Source organism: Cataglyphis hispanica, chromosome 12, assembly GCF_021464435.1.
Source record: "Cataglyphis hispanica isolate Lineage 1 chromosome 12, ULB_Chis1_1.0, whole genome shotgun sequence".
In the NCBI taxonomy this organism is placed as follows: Eukaryota; Metazoa; Arthropoda; class Insecta; order Hymenoptera; family Formicidae; genus Cataglyphis; species Cataglyphis hispanica.
Genome location: NC_065965.1, coordinates 7,242,125 through 7,267,528, shown reverse-complemented (window position 1 = coordinate 7,267,528; position 25,404 = coordinate 7,242,125). Strand labels below are relative to the sequence as shown.

At 36.3% G+C, this 25,404-nt stretch overlaps 2 protein-coding genes across 8 annotated transcripts in view; one reads left to right on the top strand and one right to left on the bottom strand.

The window, feature by feature from the left end:
* Positions 1 to 8,790, top strand: part of LOC126853753 (myosin-I heavy chain) — a 31,215-nt gene extending 22,425 nt beyond the window's left edge. For all 3 annotated transcript variants that reach the window (XM_050599797.1, XM_050599796.1, XM_050599795.1), the window contains 7 exons: positions 514 to 1,564; positions 1,677 to 2,266; positions 2,337 to 2,526; positions 2,602 to 4,045; positions 4,202 to 4,479; positions 4,775 to 5,224; positions 5,324 to 8,790. In XM_050599797.1, coding sequence (XP_050455754.1) covers positions 514 to 1,564; positions 1,677 to 2,266; positions 2,337 to 2,526; positions 2,602 to 4,045; positions 4,202 to 4,479; positions 4,775 to 5,224; positions 5,324 to 5,554 — 4,234 coding nt within the window. In that variant the 3' untranslated portion in view covers positions 5,555 to 8,790. The remainder of the gene's footprint in view (positions 1 to 513; positions 1,565 to 1,676; positions 2,267 to 2,336; positions 2,527 to 2,601; positions 4,046 to 4,201; positions 4,480 to 4,774; positions 5,225 to 5,323) is intronic.
* Positions 8,791 to 9,150: 360 nt separating this feature from the next.
* Positions 9,151 to 24,645, bottom strand: LOC126853762 (protein kinase C). Of its 5 annotated transcripts, XM_050599815.1 has the most exons (12): positions 23,259 to 24,645; positions 22,671 to 22,731; positions 22,374 to 22,602; positions 21,525 to 21,556; positions 20,720 to 20,790; positions 20,253 to 20,415; positions 19,609 to 20,160; positions 18,911 to 19,506; positions 18,681 to 18,829; positions 18,105 to 18,594; positions 17,233 to 17,392; positions 9,151 to 16,988 (listed from the first exon to the last, which is right to left on the bottom strand). In XM_050599815.1, the coding sequence occupies exons 1-10, from the start codon at positions 23,586 to 23,588 to the stop codon at positions 18,579 to 18,581; spliced, it is 2,199 nt and encodes a 732-aa protein (XP_050455772.1). In that variant the 5' UTR covers positions 23,589 to 24,645; the 3' UTR covers positions 9,151 to 16,988; positions 17,233 to 17,392; positions 18,105 to 18,578. The 5 variants fall into 5 exon arrangements, with proteins under 5 accessions (XP_050455772.1, XP_050455771.1, XP_050455774.1 ...); XM_050599814.1 differs by having other exon boundaries at positions 17,233 to 18,594; XM_050599817.1 differs by lacking the exon at positions 17,233 to 17,392 and having other exon boundaries at positions 9,151 to 15,978.
* Positions 24,646 to 25,404: the final 759 nt, after the last annotated feature.

Sequence of the window (25,404 nt, the reverse complement as noted above, 5' to 3'; positions counted from 1 at the left end):
TTCGTTGCATGCCAAGTATTGCGTACAGTTCAACGTTTGCAAGCGTTATCGCTTCTTAATTTGATATATAAACGGGAGCATGACAATATATATAAATACCGATTGTGATATTAAATATTGCACATTCAAACATTATGTACTTTTAATCCCAAAAGTAAATACGAAAAATACGCAACAGCGTAAAACTCGATATTTTATTAATATTTAAAAGAATCATATAATTACGGTTATCATTAAATCATTAAACCATAGATGTTACGTTAGATTATTTGTATCTAAGCTAAAATTTATTTTCAATTTATCATTGTTGAAATTGCTTATTCTGAAATTTTTAAATTCGTTATTTCAAAATTTTATTTTCTTATTTATACCATTATGGCACCGAATGCATCACAATCATGATTAAATTTTTACACGAAATTTATTTTAATCGTAACACTTGTGCAGCACTTCCATCTTTGAAGAATGTTAATCGACCATAATGTACAATGTAATTTCTTTTCAATTTTACAGAAAAGCACAGGAAGAGATTGCCGCTCTGTCGCAGATGGCCGAGCAAATGAACTCGAAGATGGCCGCTGCTTCAGACTTGCAATCGGTAGACCTCGACAATCTATTCTCCTTTTTATCCGACGTACAATCGACTAAAAGCAATCAAATTATCGAGGAGATTGGTGAGCAGATGGACGAACTTGTCGAGGATTTAGACGTGGAATTAGAAACCGTTATTCAACAAGAGATGGAATTAAATTGCAAGGCCGCCGAGTCGTCGAAAGTCACTTCTCCTGTCAACGGACAGGAAATGACATCTCTGCAGCAACGATTACCTAGTGCGAATAATTTGAGTACTAGCAAACTCGGTCAACCGAGTCTTCCGGAACCTACGGAACCACCTCCACCGCCACCTCCCCCGGCGCCACCTTTAGCGATAAATGGCGATTCGTCGGATGACAATGGCGAACCAATCTACGAGTCTGTGTTGCCACGCGAGGAGAACGATCTCGACAGTCCAATTGTTCACAATGGCAGTCATAGTCCTGGCCAAATGGTCAATGGCGAAGCTTGCGGATCTTTGCCCCCGAGCAACAAAATGACTAAGGAAATCGCCGGTAGTCCACCATCTAGACCGGAGTCAACGAGTTCTGCTGGCCATCATCATGCGCATCATCATCATCATCAGACGATGATACCCCAGGCGCAACAAAACGGTCACGATCAATCACAATCACAACCACAAGTGTTGCAGCAATTGCCGGTCGAGCGTGAGCAGCGACGCAAGTGCCGCGTGGAACGCAAATTGCAGGAACTCGAAGATAAGAAGGAACAAGAGAATGAGGCTACTTATCACGATATCGTCGAGTTTGCGCAAAATTATTTCAACAGCCATGAACGTTCGCCGGAAGGTACTATAATGGCCACACTGACGAGAAAGTCACGCGGCAAGAGCGTCGAGTACGTTCCAAAATACGAGATGGTTACGTATTACAAAGGATCCAGCATTCCGAATTCACACATTCATATGTATGATCCTGATAACGTGAATGTTGCATGTTCTGTATTCAGGGTAGGTTAAAATATTTACTATTATTTAGTTAATTCAAATAATTATAATTAAAATATATTGTGATTTAGCATATTGCATTATAATATTTTATGTTGTCTTTTTTTTCTTTTAGGATTTGTGTAAATACATACGCGGCGAGATGAAGCTGGATCAGGAGATAGTCACGATCCAGAGTATCATCGCTTATGGGATCGAGCGGGAAGAATTACGAGATGAGATTTATGTACAATGCATGCGTCAGGCGACCAATAATCCCAACACCGAGTGGGCGGAACGCGTATGGTTGCTATTATGCTTGGCGATCGTCGCCTTCCAACCAAGTAAACTACTCTACAAATATTTTGTCTCCTTCCTGAAGAAGAACCTTGCTCTTGAGGGCAAGCTGAGACAATATGTACAATGGTGTGTGGATAATTGCAAGAATACCAAGGTATCTTGCAGACAACATCCACCGTCTACCGTAGAGATTGCCGCTATGAGACGATTGGGCACTATAGTCTGCCGATTCTTTTTTCTGGACGGAAGAACAAAAGCAATTGACGTACATCCGACCGACACAGCCGCCGACGCTGTCGCCAAGCTTGGAGAAAAATTGGGCCTTCGGTCACTAGAAGGTTGGGCCATCTATCAGAGCAGACCAGACGGGGAGGAGCATGTGCGAGCTCACGATTATCTATACGACGTGATCGCTGCATGGGAGATGTAAGTGTACTGATTTTCATAATAATTTGAAACGAAAGCTTATCATATAAATTATAAACATTTGTTTTAGGAAACAATGCAAATTAAATACCGCACAATCGACATTCTCAACATTGCGACGCGGTAATAATGCTACTCTAGGCAGCGGTGATAATCGCTTTGTCTTCAAACGAAGATTGTTCCGTAATCCGAGAGAAATCTCGCAGGATCCCGTGGAAGTTAATATGCTATACGCGCAAGCAGTTTACAATGTCGTAAAGGTACAAGATATGAGATTTCTAAGCTATAATATCTGTTAAAAAGCTTTTTTTTATCGTTATTTATTTCTCTTCCAGTGCGACGATTTTCCCGTATCTGAGAAAGTGGCGCTGCAATTGGCAGGATTGCAGGCGCAAGTATCTCTCGGAGATCCCAAGGATAACGACAGACTGGATTACTACAGTGAGGTGGACAGTTTTCTACCCTATAGAATCAGTCGCGCCCGCGGCGACGACGTATGGGTGCCAATTATAGCGCAAGCGCACCGGCAATACGGCGCCGGGCGCAAAGAACTAGCGGCCAAAGTTCTATATCTGTCCTGTGTGATGCAGTATCCTCTTTACGGCACGACAATGTTCAACGTTACTTACCGAGGATATTGGTCTTACGGCAATCAATTAATTCTTGGTATTAATTGCGACGGTCTCATGTTAATCAAGCCGGACGATAAGTTTGTTTTATCCGAATATCGTTATCAAGACGTCGAGAGCATCATGTTGGATCCGAGCGACTCATTTATCACACTTTCGCTACTGCGACATAATCCTGATAGTTCGCACAAATGTTTCGTATTTGAAACTCCACAGAAAAACGAGATTGGTAGTCTGATAGTTAGTTATTGTTCGGCGCTAGCGGGTTGGATCACGGAGAATGAGGTGCCTACGAAAAAACTCAAGTGTATCACCAACGAGGATCGTATCAGGCTTTATCACAATCTGGTCAACTGTCGGCGAACGCTAGTCGATTCAGAAATCCTAAGGAAACCGCAAGATTCCGGCGGCGGTTTTCTTAGGAATACACTTCGTAGATTATCTAAACATCGGATAGAGAAACTCAGGCAAGAGCATGGAAATGCCGATCACGGCGAAACTTATAAAGGCTTTCCGTACGCTTATTGGGCATTCAGTAGGCAGCAAATACCACAGAGTTTGTCGAAACTGCCAGATCCCGATGAACAGATCTCTTTAAGTATCTTCCAGTTGATTCTGACATACGCGGGACTTGGTCAGAATGGCGACACGGTCCGCAGAGTCGAAGACGAGCACGTGAATCTCATACAGACTGTCATGGAACGATGCATACGAAAAGAAAACTTGTTGGGCGAACTGTATCTACAATTGATCAAGCAAACGACCGATCATCCGGATCCGAACAATCGTGTTAATCTGCGACACTGGGCATTGCTCTCGCTTGCGTGTTCCGTGATTCTTCCGCCTCAGAAGGTTATACGTAAATATTTGATCGCGCATTTGAAGCGATGCGCCAGCGATTACGTCACAGAAGAGGGTAAATATGCGAGATTCGCGGAAAAGTGCCTTTATAAGACTCAGGGCACTCGAAGACGGCAATGGCCACCGAGTCGCGAGGAGATCATGTGCACCATTAATCGCCGACCGATCTACGCGAGATTCCACTTTATGGATGGCCAGTACCACGCTGTCGAGTTTCATCCATCTGCAACTGCCAGGGATGTCATGGAGATTATCAAGACTAAGATAGGACTCGAAGAAACTGCCATGGGTATGTCATTTTTTTATATCATTTCGTATTTTTTTCAATACTGAGATATCTTTAAATACTTAAATTTAGAAATATCGCAATTTTTATTTCTTTTAATTCACAGTCTCATGCTAAATTTACTCGACTGATATTTATTACATTTTCCCTTTACATCAGGCTACGCGATTTACGAGGTGTTGGGGCCAACCGAGCGATCACTGATTCCTGAGGAGAAGGTAGCCGATGTCATGTCCAAATGGGAACGATATAGGACATCGCAACAGACTCAACAGAGCTCACAACGGAAGCATGTACATCACTTCTTCCTGTTCAAGAAACACTTGTTCCTAGACCAATACATGAACTTAGATGATCCGGTAGAGAAGGAATTATTGTATCATCAAGTGCTACACGACTTGCGCGCCGATCGGTTCCCCATCACTGAGAAAGAAGCTGTGAGTTATCGTTTTAGCAATATAATATCTCTACTTAATTTTCATTACTTTCTCTTTTCTTCTTTATTATATTTTTGCTATTTTTGTTATTTATATTTTCTTTCACTTTATTTATCTCAATTAGAGTTTAGTTAATATTTTTCATAATTACTATACAATTATATTAATATTGTTTGTAATTTTTTCTGTCCTCTTGTTAATTGCATAAAAGTTTTTGATCTTAATCTTAATAAAGCATTGTCATTATTATACCGTTCTTGGCTATTTTGCGTTACAAGATTAATGTTGCTCACAGATGATGCTGACGGCTTTGCAAGCGCAACTGGAAATGGGTGACTGCCAAGACACAATATCGGAACAAGACTATCGAACGATATCGAGCCATTGCTTACCGTCAAGACTGGTGCCGTGCTTGTGTGTAGATGGTGTGCGCCAGCACCATCAATCTTTACGCGGAATGACGCCACCCGAAGCAAAGAAGGCTTTCCTGAATCTGATTCAATCATGGCCGTTGCACCGAGCAACCATCTTCGACGTGATGCAATCGTTCACCTCAAATTGGCCTCGCGTACTATGGCTGGCTGTTGATCAGCAGGGTCTTCATCTCCTAGAACATCGTTCCAGAAACGCACTGTGTACTTACGAATATAGCAGTATTTTAAGTTATACGCCCGCCGTTAATTGTCTGATGATCATTACCGGTACGGATAAGAAGCAAAGCAAAGTCATTCTTACCACGTCGCAGGTAATACGACTAAAATAGCCAAACATCATAATAAACTTTAAATCATACATTTTATCTTTGCATATATCTAATTGCCATTTAATTTCGATCATTCTTCAGGCTCATCAGATAGCGAATCTGATTCGCGAGTACATGGAGGTGCTTCAGTCACCGCCGGAAATACCGAGACGAGACTCGACGATGGCTGTTCAACAATTTGCCGCTCAACAGCAGCAACAGCATCAGCAACCGCCCGCAACACTGCCGTCATCTACGACCGGCGGACGAAAGTCCCGACCCACTTCGATGTTACACAGAGGTGCTCCGATAATACAATCGCAAGCTAGTTAGATTGGTTAGATAAATCTCTTTTGAGAATTATATATTATAAAGACAGTTTCCCTTCAACCTGGTACCTAAATCGAATCTTCGTCGTCGGGCGCGCCGCACGTTCCATAATTATAAAGTGCCATAAACTCAAGATACGCACACAGCGGTATTATCTATTTTATCAAAAAATACGCATAATTCTAATATACATATACATATACTATATACGTATATACATATTATATTGTATAATTTTAATCTCCGTACACACCGCTCCGTCTTGTTCACTGCGATAAAGCGTACCCTGGTATACGTAACTATACCTTAACAATATTCTTTGAGATTAAAACACGTAGAATGACGTTTAGTATCAGGTTGTGGCGAAAAGAGAACAGTTTGCATTTAAACGCACGTCACGTTTAACGTTAAATGCAATTGTCCGATCTCCTCGTATATCAGACCTAGACAAGATCTAATGTCTGAGAAGTGTGTCGTAAGGATCAGAAAGGCATATCCTATCTTTCGAACTTCGTCTTTTTATTTTGAAAAGCTACATTTAGCGCTAAATGCTACGACATTAGATAAAAATATTAATCCGGCTTTAAATTGATCATGCTTTTCTCGATCAGGCCTATCGAGAAGCGACGACGTACTGTCGTGAGAATAACATTATAGCCTAGGGATACTTATTTCTTCCACTATTTATTAGATTAGCTTAGAATCTCGAAGAGATTCGTCAAAGACCATAGCTTTAGTCTCCGCGTATATAACCGATTTATAGCGAGATGAGTGATAAACAACTGCCATTAGAAGAGTTATCGACCGCGAGGAAAGTTGCCGAGGACTTTTCTATTTCTATTATGACCGTTATCATTGTTGCCTTTTTTATCTGAACGCTGCCATTTTTGACGATTTCTGCAACACGAAATACAACGCGAGAATTTTCAATATATGGCGATATGTTTGTTCTGATACATCGTTAACTTCGATCGGCAATCAATAATTATTCCACCAGCATATCATCGTTTGAAGGGTAGCATAATATCGCGAAGAAAAAGAAGAAACGATTAAGAAAACCGCAGAAACACTTACACAAAGCGACCAAAAAAACGTAATCTCTCGAACATAAGTGTAACGTTTGACTGCTGTATCGATGCTAATTGCCATAGTTGTATTTCAAACACCATAAAACAGTGTAGCGGCCAGAACCTTATAATATTTATATTATAAATTTTTGCGATATAAGAAGGGATCTATATAGATTATTTAACAAAAATATATAATTCATGTGCGTTTTGAAAAATCGGATAACGTATCGGATAACTCTTTATAGTCACCGTTATATTTCTTGAAATTGTAGGGTAATCGCCGGAGGAAAGATTGCCTTTATGAATCAATTTATTAAAATTTATATATCTAATATATTTAATAGTACCGATTTGCGAAAATTATACAGATGAAACAATTACGCTGTATATCGTTAAACAAATTACAACGCGTAATTTTCTTTAAATAATATGAGACTCGTATTTGCAAACTGTACGAAATCGAAATCCGTATTTGAAAAAGTATTTCTCATAATTGATAAAACGAACTAAAGCATTTAAAATATAATCGAATATTATCACAAACGTACACATATGCAAACGAAAATTTGCATGCGCGACAAACATAAAAACGAGTCCACTAATCCGTTCTTCGTTCTCTAAACAATCTTCCTAATATCGTTGCTTTCCTCATATAAAGTTAATCGCTAAATTCGGAAAGAAAGAATGAAAAAAAAAAAGAAAAAAGAAAAGAAGATAAGGAATAGCGTGTATCCATTATATATATAGCGATCGACAGGATCGCATTCGTTCAAGAAGCATACCTCGAAATTGCGTCCAATCAAAATTTCAGTTTATTTTTTATTCGAGACGAAATTTGTTTGTGTCTAAAACATATATAAAACATAAATCGATAATAAAAGTTTCGCGTCTTCAATATTTAATAATTTTAAATTTCTTTTTGGAATGCAATAATCATTGCGATGTAATAAAAGTCTGTAATCTCTCCAACTTTATATGAAATCTTAGCTGCGATAAAATTCTTTGCGAAAAAATATACTGTCTTTACATTTAAAAACGAATATGGTTTAAGAAAAAGTGCGAATTAACTGAGAAAAGAGAAAGAGTGAACAATGTTTCCGATTTAATATCTACATTATTTCAGATTGGTTGGGAGTGGTTTTTTTAATTTATTGTTATCAAGAAACGATTTTATAATTGATTTTAAAATATATATAAATGTACGTATATAACTAAAGAGTTTTGAAAAGAAACCGTCGAGTTTTATTCGGTTGTGGGATATTCTCAGGAACGGTGATTTAAAAAATTTTTAATATAGAGTAGCACGGTTTCGTTTAGAACGCGAGAAAGACGGTGTTTTTGTTGATTCTAATTTTTGCTTGAAAGTTTGGCGGAACTTCGACGTGTGCAGAGATAGACTGTGATCTGCTTTGGGAGTCTTTAGTCTTCGAGAGCCGTTTAATCGAGTGAGACTACGTTTCGTATTATTATATGCTATGTACGAGACATGCGCAAATGACGTATATGTATATGACGCTTGCGTATGTGTGGATGCGTCGAGAGAGATTGCGATAATTTAAGAGACATTTAAGGAATGTCTGGAACGGTTTAAAACTTTACTGTTCGGATATCATAAAAGTTTTCAGGACGTCTGAGGAACTTCAACTCGAGGAAGGAATTCGAGTTTCGGAGGAAGAAGTCGTTTAACTTTTCCAGCATCTTTAAGATATCTTTGAAACTCTTATATTGTCTGAATAGTTGAGTTCTAAAAGACATTTCAGACTTTCTTTAAAATTTTTTACGTTTGCGTTTGCGTGTGTGAGAGCGAATTTAAGTGATTGTGATTAATTATTATAAGAATACGTGAGCGGGCATGTATGTTACTCAAGTGATGGCACCAGCCAGATACACTAGCTTTTAAGCAAAACATAAGTTATTGGTTGAGACATGTTATTGAATTATATATATAAAAATGAAAGAGAGATCTTGTGTATATAAATATATAACTATAATATATATATATATATAGATAAGGATACGAGCTCGCGAGCGCGAGCACGAGCATTTTTAGGAACGGCCGCACGACAATGAATGGAAGATTAGCGCGTAACGTCGTTGCTATATATGCAAGAGAGATTCGCGCCTATACGTATTAAATAGAAAATATATATACATATTATATATGGATAAATAAATAAATAAATATATATGCGATTCGAGCGTGAAAATGTTTTTACACATCAAAAAGTTGCACCATCACTTTTTGGCGTACTTTCAACATATGTGTGTGCGTGCATCATGTCTCTATATTTTGTTTTATCTCAAATTAAAATATCAGAATATAATATTAATGTAAGAAAAGTGGCACTAACTAAAAATGTATAAAAATGATAACGCATACACAAATTCCACAACTTTGAATTTCAATAATGCGAAAATTAAATTTAATTAGTTTATTCGCACTTTATTTTGCTTTTATATTAATGCACAAGATTAACAGACAATATCGCGCGCGCGGATGTTTAACAAAGACAAATATAAACAAGAACATATAATTATCTATATCTTCTTTTTATTTGTGACTTTTTAGACAATAATCAGACAAATAACAGTGTTCGCTCCCTTTGGCGATTGCCCGTGTAATTGCTTGTGCGACACGAGCCAGTTTAACTCTGGTGCCAGTATATTTTATATCTCTTTATTACAACATATATATTATATATATGTAACTTTTGCATTCGTTTAATCCTACACAGCTTTGTGGCCACAGCACCGAGAAAGGAAGCCAAATCAAGACAGCAAAGACAGAGGCAATCATTTGTGCACGCGTAGTTATTTGCATTGAATAATCGCCACAATAATCATAACAGTAATTATTATAATTAAAAAAATAATAACAATAACGCTAGGGCAATTACAATAGTCGACGAATATAATAAAATTGTTATAATAACGGTAATAATTAATTATGGCGATAAATAACCACATCTATTTTTTATGACGACAATCGTCAAGGTGGATGCGGATAATTGCATTTCATCTCATTTGTTTCCACTTTGTCTTCTTCGATTGTCAACCTTTTTGGATGTGCTCTCTTCTTCTGATTTTACCGTATAAACATCACGATTTGATCGTTCTCGATTTTTCACTTTCCTCGTTTCTCGAACGCATTCTACTCTTTTTATATGCAAAATGATTCCGCCGGAATAAAATGATTTTTCTAAATAGAATGCGATAGAATGTCGATTTGTGTGACGTGAATATTATATAAATATATAATATTAAATTATAATTTATATATATAATATATACATATAAGCTGATCGACTTTTAAGTAGATGAGCCTATATTATATATATAATTATAATTATAATACTAATGCATATTTATATAATATATATTAATTATATTTTTGATATATTATTCAAAGATTGTTACCATCGCGTCTGCGAGTTTAAGTATCTGTTAGATCGCCGTAAAATTTCTACAGAATGTATGTATCCCATATGCGTTTACGAGGACATGTTTTACATTCGCTGGCGTCTCTTTTCTTTTTTTTTTTTGGCACTTGCAATTAAATCGCTGAGATTCTTTAGGGATACGTAGAGAGAAAGACGGCGTGTCCGCTAAAAATAAGCATATTGTCGCTCCGGAAATAATCCGAAGGATAAATGCTTCTCGCAGAAAAAACACAGGTATCTCGTGCACCGGGTGGTTTCTAACACACTCTATAGCCTGTGTGATTATCTCTATATAAGAAAACACCGAAAGCCTTAATACACACATGTGACTCAGTCCTTCAAGCATCTTAAATTTCTTCTTCCTTCTTTTTTTCTTTCGAGAAGCGAGAAACGGCCGTATGCTGCGTCACAAGACCGACGATCGTTCACTACACGCATAAGCTACGACACTAGGATTTTTTTCACCAAGTACATTCGCGAAATAATACAACGTAACATCGCAGAAAATAATTTTACAACAACTCGCATGGATCGAGTAAAGACATAGAATATGGATCGCCAGTCCGTGACACGCTACATAAATCAAATACATATATATATATATATGCAACAAAGTATACATCGTACATATCATTTATTAACTATATTTGATAACCGGATTCCCTCCGATGTATATAAAAAAAAATTAAGATGCTGTCAAGATGCGAGATCATAATGAAACAGCGTATCGTAGCTGTCTCTAAAACACAGATTCGGAAAAAATACTTGGAGGGAACACATCGGCCTTCAGAGCACCAGATAATAACACTTGATAATCTAATATATTGACACTACGGTTAACGAGATATAAATAGAAGAAATCGATAATGCTCATTCATCGTAACATTCGCTAATCGTAACATCTCTAGCAGCGCGGGTGCAGAACCGGGGCCTCGTTTTTTGGCAACCAATTTGCGCAATTATAGAGATTCGCATTGTAACTTTTCATAAAACTATAAAAGAATTTCGCAAAACAAGAAAAAGCTTCTTGTTCACTTTGTTTCTTGTTTATAAATTATACTAATTAATTAAGAGGCGTTAACAAAGTTTCCGAGAGCCGGTTTTGCACGCGCGCGTTTCTCTCTCTATCACAATTATATATTTATAAATATATCTATAAATTATATTTTTTTCAGACTTCTCTCGATTCGGCCACTCTTTGTGCATATCATGTCTACACGCACATTCACACGCACATAGATTTATATACCGATATCTATTGTGACGAGATAGGCTTGAGTATAATTCATATCAAGTGTAGAATCAGCACATATGATTGATAACGCAGTGAACGTCGGGGAAAGAAAAAAAAAAACCTTCACGAAGATGACGATAGCGCAAAGAGACTTTGGATAATTTTTCCATTTTTCTTTTTATTTTCCCTCCCGACGATTAGTTATGCGTATTTGCCTGTATGCGTGATTCGTTCAGGATTAGAGGCCCTGCACTGTCGCGCGAACGATGCACTCCCAAATATAACACTGTACAAAAAACTCTAATAAGTAACAAACGCTATTCGAAATTACGCAAAATAGATTACGCGCAAGTCCTCGCGCGAAATAACACGAGACGATATTTTTATTATAGGGTATATAAGCATCGTGTGTTATACATATAAAAAAATACATGTTTGCCTTTCGTATGCGGTCGCTGAATGTATGTGTCACGTTTCGCTGGTTTTCCGGCGAATATAAGTGTGGCGCAAATAGAGTGCGGACTAAGTCTCTCTACAACGGATATAATAAATATATAATATTTAATATAACAACACTCACAACATAATTTTATATATATCCGGAGCTAATAATTTAGGTGACGGAGACATATTCCTAAAATAAAGCAATTCCCGATCTTTCATTTTAGATAATGTGCATACGCGAATTTTCCTACGTAAAGCCGTTTAACGACAAATAATGTAATACATATCTTATATATTTCGCTACATACAAAGTTAACGATCAGTTAGCGCAATTATATAATGCAGCGATCATCTCCAATTATTTCTTCAGAGTATTTCGCTCAATTTTACCCGTCAGATTCCTATATTTCGATTATTGCGGACGGCTGTTTCCTTCATTTCTCTCTTTTTGTCCATTTTGTTATTGGAGGAAGTTGTACGTTCAATTCAACGTTAAACTATGCATTGATATAATCTGCGAGATATTCTAAGAAATTCGATTATCGCAAGGTACATTCAGTTAAGCTATATATTAAGTAATACATAGATACAAATAATCTAATCTTTTTATTTTTAATAATAAATGTAGTTCTAATTAAATGTAGATCGAAAACGCAAAATTATGCAAATGTCAAAAAAAAAAAAAGAAAACAAAAAAACTAGAATTAAGAAAATTTATATATATATATATAAAACGAAAAAATTATTATAGTTACACAAAAACTGAAATAAAAACAATAAAGTACACATTTGTAAATCATAAAAAAAATTATAAAAAGACACCAAAAAATATAAAAGTAAGAAAATTAAAACATTGACATTCGTACATTGAGTTTTGCATTTCCGGTTTACAAATATGTTCTATGATATCGTGTGTTAATGTGTATGCATAGTGTAATGTACATATAATTGAATTTTCTTAAGCAACACAGATTCAAAATGAATGAAATGAACGCCACAAAAACCGCTAATTCGTTCATCAATTTTCCTGTTCACAAACAAAAGAAAAAAAAATAAGAAAAATTTATGATTACTCTACTCTCTAAACCTGGCAAGTGTTCTCTCAATTTCAGTTTTTACATTATTACAAAGTACACGGCTTCATCAAGCGTGATCGTGATTAACGTTATCAAAGTGGAACCCCCGGTTCTAATTTATTAAACACAGCTTTCCCGTTTCTTTTTTTCCCTTTTTTAGAATGTTTTATCCAACACATCGTGCACACAGGCATAAGACAATATATGAAATTCTGCTGTATGTATGCGTCGTATGTTCTTCTTATTTTTTTCAGACCAGGGATAAAATCCAGGATATTCTTATTCGGCTTCAGCGACATTGGTCCCTTTTTTATCTTATCTTAATTCTTAATGTTTTCGCGTCCCCTCCTGACTCTCTCTGAAAGCAATGATACCAAGATCGTTGAACTGAAATCGAACTTAAGGATTTTAACACAGATCTGAAGAAATAAAAAGAACATTACGTATAATGTGCGTTATGCATGTATACATATATATACACGTATAATCCTTATAAATTATATATCTCCTAGAAAGGAAAAAGGTACCATCGTCGATAGTCACAAAACCCTACTCGCTTAATTACTCTATATTGCAACAATGTTAATTCTTTCTTATCATTTTTTTTTTTACATTATAATAATTATATCATTTTTTGTTAATGCGCTATATATATGTATATATATGTATATATGTATATATACATATACACATAGCAAACACACATATACATATACACATATACGTACAACTTAGAGATTAACATCAAATCCACACATCTGCGCCTGCCCTTTCAATTCATTTCGAAGATATATATCTTTTTCAAGCACACTCAGTCTCTCCAATAAATGTAATACAAGTTCTCTATTCTCTAAATAGAACATAACGCAGATAGATGCAAGCTGACGATGCAGGAAAATAGCGATAACATGCATAACAACAGTTCTTTGTGCATAAATGATTGACTAGTCGTTACAAAAGAATCTCACGACAAATACTAGATCGAAGAAATCGACGCGGAGTACATCGTCGATATATTAAGCTAAATAAATAATATATTTCAATGACGACAGTTCTTCCTCGAAAGTACAAAACTACTAAAAAAGAAAAAAAAACACTATAGAAAAATTAAAGATTACGATAAAATGCACACAAATTCCATCAATTAATATAAAAATCTTAACGACGAATTCGTCGATTCGTATATAATACATTCCATTACCGACGAATTTATAATCGATTCATATAGAATATATTCCATAAATTAAACAAAGCCGATTCACAAAAAGTACAAATAAAAATATAATTCATCATAACGGGAGAGTTAGATTAAGAGTTTAATAAATATATTGTCTTAATCAAATAAATGATAAATCTTTAAATAAAAATTCACGCGCGCAACTTTGGGGAAATACTTTGTATAAGTTAAAACACTTATAATATATTTTGTACACTGTCGCAAAATTAATAAAAGAGCATGACGCCGCGAAATAATAAAAATTAGTAAATCTTAATAATAGAATTAAATTGATATAAACCCGTTCTCTCGCGCTTCTCGATGACCGTCGAGGACGATAAGTTAGGATACCGTCTAACTTGAACTTAGAAATCACTGCATCGCTCGTACGGACAACAATTCGATTTATCGAGGTGTTCTCGAGGGAGCTTATCACAAGGTTCACTGAGATCCGAAGGGAATTTTTGACGTTACATCGATTTTGTCGAATCGATGTGCTGAGGACGGCAATTGTTCTTTCGTAGAGAAATCCGTTCAGCGATCATCGAGATTATGTGTGATACGCGAACTCATAAATTGCGATAATAAATTAGTACTGAGACGAGTGCGCCAAAAAGTAGACATCCGATTTGCAATCAATATATCTAAGTTTAAGAAAAGGAGAATATTCTCCGCGCCCACATATTTGTTTTTCGGATTTTAATACACATACACATCGTAATCCTAGACACTAGTAACAATACATAGGTACACGGTATAGCTGTAATTTTCTTTCGAAATAACGCACGAGACCGTCTTTATATAATGTTTTTTTTTTTTTCTCTTTTTAAAGCGTAGGCCGGACTAACCCGTCTCTTTCTCTCTCTCTCTTTCTTTCTTTCTATGGAATTTGATTCATCCTCCATCAACTTGAATCTTTAAAAAAAAAAAGCCGACTTATTTCGTAAATCTCCGTTTTGACTAGATTTATAGTAAATGCACATACGCCAACGAAGCTTCGAGCGCTATCTCTCGATTCCTCAATTATCAATAGCATTTTCTGATTAGCACAGATGTTCTTCGAAGCGAGAGTTTTTAATCGACAATTGTTCTGATAACGCTCGCGTGTCTCTCCATATTCGTGACGTCGTCAAACATGATTAGAGATCATCGATCGTCTTGCGCCTTCATCAGGTACCTTTACATCGAGACGGTTTTCTATCGCGTCGACGGATCGAATAAAATAGATAAATAGATAAATCACGGAACAAGAAAAAAAACGCCGACAGATATAAGCGGACGAGTAACGCTAACTGATAATCTCCGATTACGTCGTCGATCTCGGGGATGACGACGTAGCGCGCTTTTGTGAATCAACAATCATACACGCGGAGATATACATGGAAAATAAAAGTATCGACATGGTCTCGGTCGGACGGTCAATACCACTGTTACGCTTAGAACACTATAATCTGCTGGTCGATAATTATTGCTGTACAAGCGAAAGCTGTTGAAACGATTGGCCACAACGTTCGCCCCGATGTGACCATTGTTGTTGATGATGATGATGATGATGATGATGATGATGATGATGATGATGATCCTAATGATGATAATAAATGACGCGCGAAAGCGACGAGCATTGTGTGTTTTGCACCTTAAGTATATATTATACATATATGTAAGAGCTCTCCGTGTATGTATCGACAACGTCGCGCGCGTGCATCTTACGTTTTATAGGATCTAAAAATCGTGCAACAAATGCTCGACGTATGGCTACGGAAGTCTCTTTTCCTGGACACCCCCGATTGTCCTTGAATGAGGTGCACAAGAATCCCGCGCTTCGAGTCCTGCACAGGCTCGAAGCGCGCGCTGGCATTTACACAGGCTCGCGCGATGTCCAGGAAATAAGGACGATCCTCTCGTTCCACGGGTGTCTATTTTTCTTTTTACTCGCGGGTCTAAGATCTAGAAAGGACATAAAAATGTACGTTTACACAAAGACGATATATGACGACACCGAGTCGGCGCGTGTCATCGTCGACGAGCCGTGTTACCACGAAAAAGAGGAGGGCTATAAATCTGGAGCTGAAAGTTGTGCCCAAACTAGCTCGTTGACGGAGGCACACGCCAAAGAGATTCCCGCTAATAACTCGCACGATTTTGACGTTGCTGTCGATTCTGCGCTCTCGCTTCACAATTACTATGTTTAAACACTAAAGTTTCTTTTTTTGTTTAGAACTTATCGTTATACTTCTATAATTCTATCTATGCGTTAGTAGAATCATCAATGACAACTCTCGCATTCGCGCCAAAGATTCAGAACCGTAAAATTCGAAAAGTGGGGCTTGACAATTTGCGGTTCGTTCTCTCGCGTATGTTGGAACGCGTGAATTTTAAATCTTTGGCGCAAGCTGGATGATGCACATTTTGACACGTACACTAAAGTCTGAATATATCTTTCGCATGTTCATTTCTTCTTTCTATCCTCGTCATCCCTTGCCGACCCGGGAAGACGAAGATGTTTACTGATACATAACTACAACGTGCCACGTGCTTAAAAGTCACTAACAAAATATTACTATTACCCACTCTTATATCTAAAGAGCTTTCAGCTTACTATTAGATTAAGTATACGAGTCCAAGCCTGTTCAAAGATACCTATCTAAAGATAACACATTTAAGGATCGCGAAAGGTGCATCAAAATCGCTAGATGGACTTGCTCAATATTTTGGTAAATTTGATATTTTTCTCTATGTATAATACATTCTCTCTCCTCTCTTTTTTTTTTTTGCTAATGTGTGTGTTTTATATTCATGACTACATATGTATTATATGCACCTCACGCGCCTTTTTAAAATTGTAAGAGACGCCGAGAATCGCAAGTGTGCAAATTTATATATATGCTCGCCGCGAGAGTTTGTTCCTTTCTTTTAGAGTGTTACGATCGCCTCCTCTCGCTCGTCTCCATGCCTTACTAAAATAAATTAGATTTATATATATATATATATATATATATATATATATATATATATATATGCATATACATATACATATGGATATAATCTATATTTTTATATACTTTGATTGGAGACCACCAGTGGACTCTTTCAATCTGTAATGATCGCACTTAAGTTCTACTTAAGTATGAAATGATGCGCGCCCGCCCGATTTAAATCGTATCCTGCTCGATCTATATCACGCGAGCGCGATTTTTTTACCTAGATCCTGAGAAGCGCTGCGAGATGCTCCTCTGTATGTGTGTGTATACGTGTATGTGTGTAAAGCTCGACGAAAATTTTCGACCTCATTCGATTGGCGCTGGACAACAACCAGACGAAACGAGAGTCGATTTTTCGATTCTTTCTACGCTGATCTATCCTAATGCACAGATTCTTATATACATAAACTCGTCATTTATAAATGTTGGAATTACTTAAAACTTAAGCCCAGCTTATGTTTAATCTTCGTCGTAGCGCAAATCCGTCAAAAATTTTACGTTTTTAAAAACTAAACTCGACTTATTTTTTAAGTAATATTCAGTTAAATTTAAATTTTTTCATGGATATTATTCACTTGTTCGTATTACAACGTGTTATTTTCTCATAATAGAGATTCTCAAACAATAAAATACGTTTTAAGTGCCAAGCCGTTATGTAAATATAAATTTGATTTATACATCTACTTAACACAATATTAAATAAAATCGTCAGATCAAAACTTAATTAAATTTATATTAAAAAAAAATAAATAAATAATATTTCCGACTTTATTCTGTACGCACAATCCACATCGATAAGATTATCCGATAAAATTCGTTAATAAAAAACGTTCTAATTAAAAAAAAAAAATAATAAATAAAAAAAAATAAAAACAAAAATAGTTAGAAAAAAACAATATATTAAAAAGCTGGCAAAGATTGGTATTTCTCCTGTCAAATTTGTTTAATCACCTATTTTATATAAATCTATACGAAATTGGAATCTCATCGCACGTTTCTAATAATATTAAATAATTTAGGTATATATCACTTTACAAAGTGAATCGGTTAATCGCCCAGCGATCATCCATATCATTTTGTACGAGAGCCTACCTTTTATTTCATTTGTACCACGCCGCAATGAACAGCAATTGCGCTTCCCAGCAATTCGTTTTCATACAACACGTCGTAAAACTCTCTTGATTTCTACTTCCAGTAGTACCGACTCTCTAGCGCTCCTCGCAAAAATGATAGTAAAAAATTTGCAATTTCTGCCAATTTTGCACAATGTGCTGTAATAAAATGCGCTTTTCTATCATTCGAGTTGAATCAATTCATCGCGCTCCTGCAACAGCTAAAAAATATCTCCACAAAAACGCAAATTCTCAAGAAAATGAAACTCCGGTATTCTCTTGATGGTTTGGCTAACATTTCCGAATTTTTAGTATTTCGGATCGCCATCAATGTGCCTCAATTAGTCGAATACTTCCATTCTTGCAGTGAACAGACGTATCATCTCCATCAGACGTAATTGGCCAAAGGAGATCTCGAGCAGCTTCAAAACGCTGATTTCCAACTTTGCGTTGTTTAGCGCATTCGCCACCTTATTAAATGGGAAGTATTAGGACGATTAATTTTTCGATTTCACATCCTTCACAATGATTTATCATCTCTTATTGCACTGCAAACCTGGCTGGATTAAAGTCCTTGTTGACCATGGAAAAACCGCGAAATTCCTCTTGATTGATGTAGCTCACTTCCTCCGCGTCTTCCGGTGTTAACACGGGATCTTCTTTTGTGAATTCCGTATCAAAGTTCATAGCGTCTTTCTCATTTTTCTGAAAATTTTGAAAGTATTATATAGAAACAATTGCCGCTTATTGTTTACTGAATATAAAAACAAAATGTATAAAACTCACAATTTTAGGTCTAATAGGTGGCTTCACTCTGCGTGCTTCAAGCGCTTCCCAATCCATGTGTTGGAAAAATGGATGGACCTTTATGGCATTTTCGCCACCATTGGCTGCGACACAACCTAATCGCTTGGCAGGATTTTTAGTCATAAAACCTTTCAAAATAGACACGGCTTCCTTAGAAATCCATATCGGATATAGTACATCATCTCGTAAGATTGATTCGAAAAGTTCGTCCTCGTTATCGGCTTCGAACGGTGGTTGACCAGCCATCATCTCATACATCAAAACTCCGAGAGCCCACCAATCGACGCTGGCACCATACTGCAATTCTTGCAGTATCTCGGGAGCTATATAATCCGGCGTGCCGCAAAATGTCGATGTGGTCGTTTGTCCTTCGATTATATTCTCTTTACACATTCCAAAGTCTGCCAGTTTACAATGTCCCTCCGAATCTAGCAGTATATTATCCAATTTTAGATCGCGATATATAACGTGATTTTTGTGCAGAAACTGAAGGGCAAGTGTCACTTCTGCCGCGTAAAAACGTGCTCTCGCTTCGTCAAACTTTCGAGCTTTCTGAATATGGAACATAAGATCACCTGAAACAGATCGGAAAACAGAATAATGCGATATTAGATTCATATAAAGAAAATCATGTGTTTTATTAGATATTTTATTAACAAAATATACAATTTGTATACCTCCATTTACATATTCCATAACAAAGAAGAGTCGGTCAGTAGTTTGGAAGCAACTGTGGATGGCTGTCAGAAAAGGATGCTTTGCTGCTAGGGCCAAGATTCTTTTCTCCGTCATTGTACAATCTACATCATCGTCTTGAATAATGACATCTTTCCTTAAGATTTTCACGGCGTAAACTTCATCGGGATTAGTCTTTCGTTCTACTAGCATCACTTTACCAAAACTGCCTTTACCGAGGACTTTGATAAAATTAAAATCATGTATACCAAATTTTCTTGGTTCACTGCCGTTAACAGGCACTGCGTTTTCATTGGCATTAATTGGTGTTTCCGCTCCTTTCGCTTGTAAATTGTCTGTCGCCATTTCGTCCGTAACTGTGACTGTGGGTGCTGACGGACATGTGGATACTCTGTAATTAATTTTCGGAGTTTTGACTTGCTTGTCCGCAGAGATATTCATCGTTTTCAGAATGTCGGCCATAGCTTTAGTATTGATACCGCAACTGTTTGGTACATTTTTCTGACATCGTTTATGAACGTTCATGTTACAAGCTATAACGCAAAAAAATATAGTGCAATTTAAAAAAAGTCTTTTCTTTAAAAAAAGAATTGTTTTGAAATATGAATTATTGATCAATACTTACCTTCGCATTGTAAACCTTGCTTGAATAAACCGTACAACAGTGATCCACAGTGGTCACAAAATGTAAATCTCTTGTAATTATGAACAACAAAGCGATGTGGCATATCTATGCTGAAGCGCGGGCTTTCTGTATCTTGATTCGACTGTAATCCAGTTCCTTTACCCTAAGTGAATAATTCAAGGAAGAAAAAACAGAAATGACAAACTAATAAAACGAAAGAAATAAATCGATAAAATGTAATAAAATAATAATATATCTAGATCTAATATAATAAAATTAAATTAAATATATGTGTAACATAAAAAAGATCTTATATAATATATATATAATATTTAGCTATTAAAATTATCAATAAGTAACTAATTGAAAAGCATAAACATAATGTACAATAGTCTAAATACATAAAAAATTGCTGATAATAATTTTATCCTATGTCACATTATTTTAAAGAATATTGATGAACCTACCTCATCTCTCATTCCTGGACATTTGGTTATCACCAATTTATGACATCTCTTGTGGACCACACAAGTGCATACTGAAACAGTATTACAACAAATATCTCCTTGTAAAAATATTCATCTCCAAAATGTAACGCTAAATATTGCACGTCTAAAGCTGGTTACATGCGTGATTAGACGCATCCAAAAATTATTTACAATAATATTGTAAGCGTAGAAATAAAATCATAATTTATTTAATATTACCTCTATATAATGGATAAAATCTAAATAAAATCTATGGAATTGACAAAAACTACAGTATCAAAAATGGATTATTAAGCTCTAAAATGAGACTAAAATAATCAAAAGGTTTTTATCAAAAGGCAACATGCAAGAAACTAAAAAATTCCCCCATTTGGTCATAAATTCATATCGTATCAATGGTAAACAAAATAATCACAAAAGAAATCTTATATAGTCATTACATTAAGAATCAGTGTCAAAATCTTTATGTGGTTAATAGTTAACAAAATAACTGAAAAAACTTATCACAAAGCAAATTAATCCCAAGGTGAGACCATAAGTATATATTCACAGTGAACTGAAAGTGCACAAGCAATTGTAAAACGCTGTAGAGATTGTAAAAAAAAACATGAAAAAAAGTAAAAGCTGCTCTAAAATTGATTAAAAATTTTAATCGTCGTGATTTCTTTTATTGCAAAATTAATCGCAAAACACACTCCTAACTGCGCTACATTCATACATAAGAGTGCAACACAAGCAGGTACATAATTATAATCTGTTAATAACAGTGTATGTGTCTTCTCACCTTGACACTGATAGCCCTGCTTGCCCAAGCCCCTGAAATACAACAGACAAAACACGTCACATCATATCCTTGTAATACCCTTTTTAAGACACATACATTTGCCTTCTTCAACTGTACTTAGTCATCATTTACACTAGACTCCTGATAAAAAGGATTTATGCGATTGATATAAGAAAGAATAATGTAATATCAAATAAAATTATAGTTGATATATATCTTTCCTAATTTTACTAATTAGTTGCTGTTTACAAAATATTGCAAATTGAAATGTTCCAACACCTTGATACTTTTAGACGGATTTAGCGGATTATATCATACGACATGTGCTTTTGTAAAACCCAAGCATGCAATCTGTCCAAAAAGAAGAAATTTGTTTTTCTTAATATGATGTTTAGAATACACTGTAAATGTAGCAATACCAAGCTCTGCATTTATCACAAATCTACATCTGTGTGTTTGTTGAGTTTTAAAATGATTGTTTATAATAATTTAATCTTTTTGATATAAACCATTATTAAGCACTATATAAATTAATAAATATGATATTTTCTCTTATTATTATCAAGTTAAATTACAAAAAAAAAAAGACCAAATAAATAAACCATACAATTCTGTATTTGTATAATAAATTCATATATTTCATATCCATTACCAATCAAATTTTGACGAACACTACAATATTCTTTGTAATTGTAACTGTGAATAAAATAAACACCATTTTAAGCATGCTCCCATATACCAAATATTTCATAATAATACACACTCGGTTGTCGAAAATAGTATTGAAAAGTACTTGCGTGTAAAATCTTAAGCAATGAGAAGCAATAGTACACACATAAGCATACATACCATATAAATTCACGACAGTGCGAACAGAATGTTGGTTGCCTGAGGAAGGTAGCCATGAATTTGTGCCCATTCACTTGATGAATCCTTCGTCGCATCGCACCCCTCCGACGATAAAAGCCCTGTCTCTCCTTAAATTCTCGGCGCGGTTCTTTGCTGGCATTGATACTGCCGATGCTTCTACCACTGATACTGTCTCCATCGCCTCCTGTGCCGCAACTTGACTGTCGATCTAAAATATTGAGTTGAAATATATTGAATCATATATATTTATCAAATAGATATTGAGATTTTTCTTACCTTGATCATTCCATTGCAAATCTATCTTCACTCTCAGTTTTCCCTGGGGTTCTAAGTCAACCTGCAATCAATATCATTAATAATAAAATATATGTAAGGACTGTTTAGCTATATAATATTTTTATTTAAATATATAAAATTTTTCAATTTTTAGAACTTGTCATATACTTCAATATATCATAAATTTGATAAAGAAAAATTAATTAATAAAGCCTGCTACATTAAAAATTTTATACAAATATATATTTAACATATCATGTTTAAATACAAGTACTTCCATTTAAATTATATAAAAAAATGCCTTGTAACATTATTTAAAAAAAGAATAGAAATAGATAAAATAAATTATAAAGCAAAAAAGATACATATACAAAATAAAGCTTAAACATTAAATTCGATTTAATCCACCTCTATTTATAGGGTTCAAAGTATAAAGACTTTGATATTATTCGTTCAATTATATCAACAATGATGGTAAAATCTAGAAAAAAGAAAAAAATTGACTTACATCCCAACACTAATGTATATTTACACATTCCACCTGATTCAAGTTAAGCAAAAGATCAAAGGAATGGATTTGCAACTAACCCAGAAGTCGGTAGCTTTGCCGTTTCGGTTGACGAGCTCCTCGAACGGAATACTGCAATTGGCAACGAAGTAATCCGGCGGCAGTGCCGCGTCGTGGAAGACTGTGAGGCCCAGCATGACCGCGTCCTGCACTTCGTAGGTAAAACACTCGTTCCACACCGGGTCGAAGGTCTTCGGTTTCGTGGTCGAGCGATCCAGGTGATTCTCGTCGACGTCCAACTGCACGTACGGATCGAGTATAGGCTCATCCTGCCAGAACTTGCGCTGCTTGTCGGTCGCGCGAAGTCCCATCGCCTCGCAGATCTCGATCTTGATCGTACCCGTAAACATCGTGATCCGTTGCGACGAATGACAGAACAGAACAGGACAGGAAAATTGAGATGCGGTGCTCTGTCAAACCGACGGCAGTGACGAACTGTCACGCCTGACGAGCGGATGACAGTTTGGCGCGCGCCGCGAACAGGTTATCCAGAATCAAGCTCGCGAACGATATCCGAGGCTGCCAAAATACCGTTGAACCACAGAGGAAGTCTGGAATTCCGTTGTCGCGGACGCACACCAAACTAGCACAGGATAAGAGAGACTCGGTTCTCTCTCTCTCTCTTTCTTTCTCTCTTCGGGTAAAGAAATACGTCGTCGCGTCGCTATCCGTCTCGGCCGATCTCGCTCTCTCTCGCTTCTCTCTTCGGAGCTCGTGCCTCTTTTTCCCTCTTTCTCGCGCTTCACCTGTCCCTCTGTCACTTCTTTTCACTCACTCTTTCTCTTTCTCTCTCTCTTTTTCTTTTGCTCCCTCTATCTACTATCTTTCTCTCTCTCTCTCTCTCACCGCTTCTGCTTGTCGAGTTTCACCTCCTTCTCGCCGCCCTTTCCAATATCTCCGCCACGAGCACCGACGTGAACGTCGTGCAGTTATAAACACTTTGCCTGGTGCTTGACGTGCGCGCATAACAGGAACCAGCGCGCCGATTTCGATGCTGATCGTGGCACGATGACGGAATGACGGCGCGATGACGGCGATCTCGACGATGCGACAACGACCGCGAGGTGCGAGTACGAGGCCTGCCCTCGTCCCCTCGCTGTCCTCCTGACACCCATCAGGCTTTTCTCGCGCGTAATCTGTCTCGCTATCTTTCTCACAATGAGTTTATAACGACGCGTACGGCTCTTCTCGGCGACGCACATACAGTGGATCAGCGAACGCGAGACGGCCGAGATGTATCCATGTATTTTGCGGGAACAGCGACACCAAGAACTGCCAAGAACGACTAAATCCTATACTGTCCCGCGCACCGTCCGACGACCGACCCGAACGAACCCGTTCGAGAACCGCTCGATTGGTCGTTCGCACTCCGCGCAAACGACGACTTGGCCCGATCAACATCGACCGCATCTCGGGCGTTTCCGGACGTTTCCGATTCGCGCACGGGGTCTGTTCATCTTTCAGCCGCACACTCTCTTTCTCTCTCTCTCTCTCTGTCTCTCTCTGCAGCTCCTCGCAAATTTTTTCTTTTTCCTCGTTCTCCGAAAGACGGAAAATTTATATCATTTTTTCATTTTAAACATAAAAGACACGAAAAAACGCAATTAAAACAAGTAGATTTATGATGTCTGAAAATTAAATTTAATTACATTTTATATATACTTGCGTACTGTAATATCTTATGAATTAGACATGTTATTGGGCTGGATTTACATTTGATATTTATATCTCATAATAAACTAGTATATATAGTCTCAATAATATTATATTATTAAAAAATAGATTCATGGCTTGTAATAAAAGAATTGAAATATTAGAAACATATATGAAATAAATATTATAGACGTTATCAAGTACAAAAGACAAATTGATAAAAGAATACAATTATAACAAATTCACAATATATAGCAAATTCATTTGACCAATAAGAAGTTTGGTATATACTATATAGCGCCATATTTTATTTGGCAAAATTTATATATTTTATTTTCACGAAATTTTAAAGAAAAAGAATATAGATTTTCATTTATAATCTTGCGAGAATAATTTGCGCTTTACTTATTTTTGATATTGTTTATAAGATTCTCAAAAACGAAATTTCCTCGGATCAATTAATGCTTATGGGAGTTTTTATTTATAATTTTATGACATTTTTAAATATATATA